We start from the raw sequence: 2,500 nt of genomic DNA, 5'->3' as shown, positions 1-2,500 counted from the left end.
ATATTCAGTTTGATTAATCGTCCCTCAGATCTTAGACGTGACAAATTGTACTTTACTCTCAAGTGAAGCAAAATCAGCTTTGAATTTGACCAGTCAATATGCTGCATAATGAAACGGAGAAAATATTTGTACGATGAGATCCATAATACATCAAAATCGTACAGTGCATGATTTGCAAAGGAATAGACAGCCACGGAATAGCAGACGCTCCTTCCCCGCTTTGCAGGAGGTCGACCTCGGTCTAGGGCCCTTCGGCATGAACACCGTCCGGGCCGCCGTCGTGGACTTCACCAAACCGATCCTAATCGACTACGCGAGAATCCTTGGCGGCAGAGGACGTGCAGAGATCGACCCCTGGGGCTTCCTCCTACCCCTGTCGCCCGAAGTGTGGCTGGTCTTGGCGTCGTTGGGGCTCCTCGTGGCGCTCACGGTGGCCGCTCTCTCCCGCCTGTCTTGGCAGCGGCTGCCTGGCCACGGATCCAGGAACTTGCACTTCAGCGTCCTGCGGACTGTGCTGATGCAAGGTGAAAGGTCACTGTGACGGGGGGGGGGGGTAATGGTGAGGGAGAGGTTTAATTAGTCCATTAATCCCTAGCCTTCTTTACTGTTTTCTTTGTCTATGAGTTTATATATGCATATATATATATATATATATATATATATATATATATATATATATATATATATATATATACAATAATAAATACATATAAATATATATATATATGTGTGTGCGTACATATATACATATATATATATATATATATATATATATATATATATATATATATATATATATATATATATATATATATTCATATATGCATGTATATATGTATTCACACATGCACACACATACATTCATTACCGAAATAAATACTTTGCAACAGACCTGGACGTGGCGTCCGGGTGGCGGTGGGAGCGCGTGCTGCTGGCCGGCTGGATGATCGTGACGCTGGTGACGGTGAAGAGCTACGCCGGGAACCTCATGTCCCTCCTGGCGGTGCGTCACATCCCGCAGCCGTACCAGTCGGTCAGGGACGTCCTCGACGACACCTCCTGCACCATGATCTGGGAGGCCAACACAGCTTACGTGCAGTTTGTGGAGGCAAGTGTGTCTGATTTTTATGACGTGTACGAACACAATGGTAGATGCGTTTGTATTTACTTCTGTGTTGATGCATTTAGATGCGACTATTTTGATATTCCTTGGTACGTCAATCGTTATGTATATGCTATACCACTTGGAATCAATGCTGCAGACAACGTTCTTTCATCAAGATCATCAGTTCTGCAACAGAAAAAGAACAAGTCAACCAAACCACGCCCATAAACTGCTAACCAAAGCTCCATTGCCAGAGTGTGTCCTCCGGCATTTTCCACGAGGTCTCGCAGGCTGGGAAGGAAGGTCGCATCCTGTACAGGAAGACCACCGAACACCTTGACACCATCAACACTCTCGTCAGGAGCGGCCCTAATGTGCTCATCCTCGAGGACCTCACGCACAAGTTCCTCATGGGCCAAGACTTCTCAGTCACTGGTGTGTTCGATTTACTACCTCCTCTGCAAATGCTGCTGCCAGTGCAAATGTCACATCTACTGTTGCTAATAATTTTTTCCTTTTTCACCTCTTCATCTTTCTTTACTTCTTTCCTTCTCTCATCACTGTACACTCCCATTCCTTTTCCATTTTTTTTGTTCTTACACTTTTCTTCCTATTTTTCATCACCACTTGTTTACAGTGAGTTTTGCATCCTCTCTGTTTCTAATACCCAATGCTGTTTATATGACCATATTCATTTATATATATGTATAGTAAGTCTCCTACCAACGCTAAAATATATCCTATTTCTCCCTCGAAAGGGCGATGCGATTTCTACACGTCTCGTGAGATGTTCCTGCCTTTCATCTTCGCCATGATTGGTGCAGCAGTAAGACCTTCTACTCTGTCTCCTGCTCTCAAAAGAAGGGTTCTCGATGTTTATGGTAAATCAGGGAATGCACCAGACGCGTCTACGGGGGTGTTTGTATAGTATACATAAAAAGAGTTATTTTGATATATAATATTACATATATGTAAATAGACTTGCACAAAACACTCTTCCGTGTTGGAGAAATCGCAGATAAAGCCCACTACACAGTCACAAAACAATTTATTGAGCCAACAATGAAAAACTGTTTTCATGATCCATGTGGATCCCAGCTCAGGTCTGAGGAGGAAAGAACAAAGGTACATAACAAGGCTAGGGGGGGAGAACACGTGCAAGAAGCGTCAACGCGAGCGACAGAGAACGGAACGGGGGCGGTCGGAGCGGAACAGGGGAACGGAACACGGGCAGGTCATTTCCTAGTCATAGGTCCGGCGGTCTGTTGAAGAGGTGTCCTGGAAGAGGATCCAATGAGATCCTTGAAAACGTTGTCTCAATGCCAATAAATCAGTTGCTTGTGTATAGTGGGCTCTACAGGTCTGCCCATGTCATGCTAAAATATATATATAGAT

General features: G+C 44.3%; 1 protein-coding gene across 1 annotated transcript in view; it reads left to right on the top strand.

Annotated features, from left to right (window-relative positions):
* LOC122245044 (putative glutamate receptor) overlaps positions 1–2,500 on the top strand; it is an 80,257-nt gene that overhangs the window by 72,718 nt on the left and 5,039 nt on the right. The window contains exons 5-8 of the mRNA XM_086547886.1: positions 227–524; positions 891–1,108; positions 1,360–1,540; positions 1,864–1,931. Of these exons, the coding sequence (XP_086404012.1) occupies positions 227–524; positions 891–1,108; positions 1,360–1,540; positions 1,864–1,931 (765 nt within the window). The remainder of the gene's footprint in view (positions 1–226; positions 525–890; positions 1,109–1,359; positions 1,541–1,863; positions 1,932–2,500) is intronic.

This window comes from Penaeus japonicus, unplaced genomic scaffold (assembly GCF_977035675.1).
Source record: "Penaeus japonicus unplaced genomic scaffold, GWHDUDI00000001_assembly GWHDUDI00000020, whole genome shotgun sequence".
Lineage (NCBI taxonomy): Eukaryota > Metazoa > Arthropoda > Malacostraca > Decapoda > Penaeidae > Penaeus > Penaeus japonicus.
This window is presented reverse-complemented; position numbering and strand designations above follow the sequence as displayed.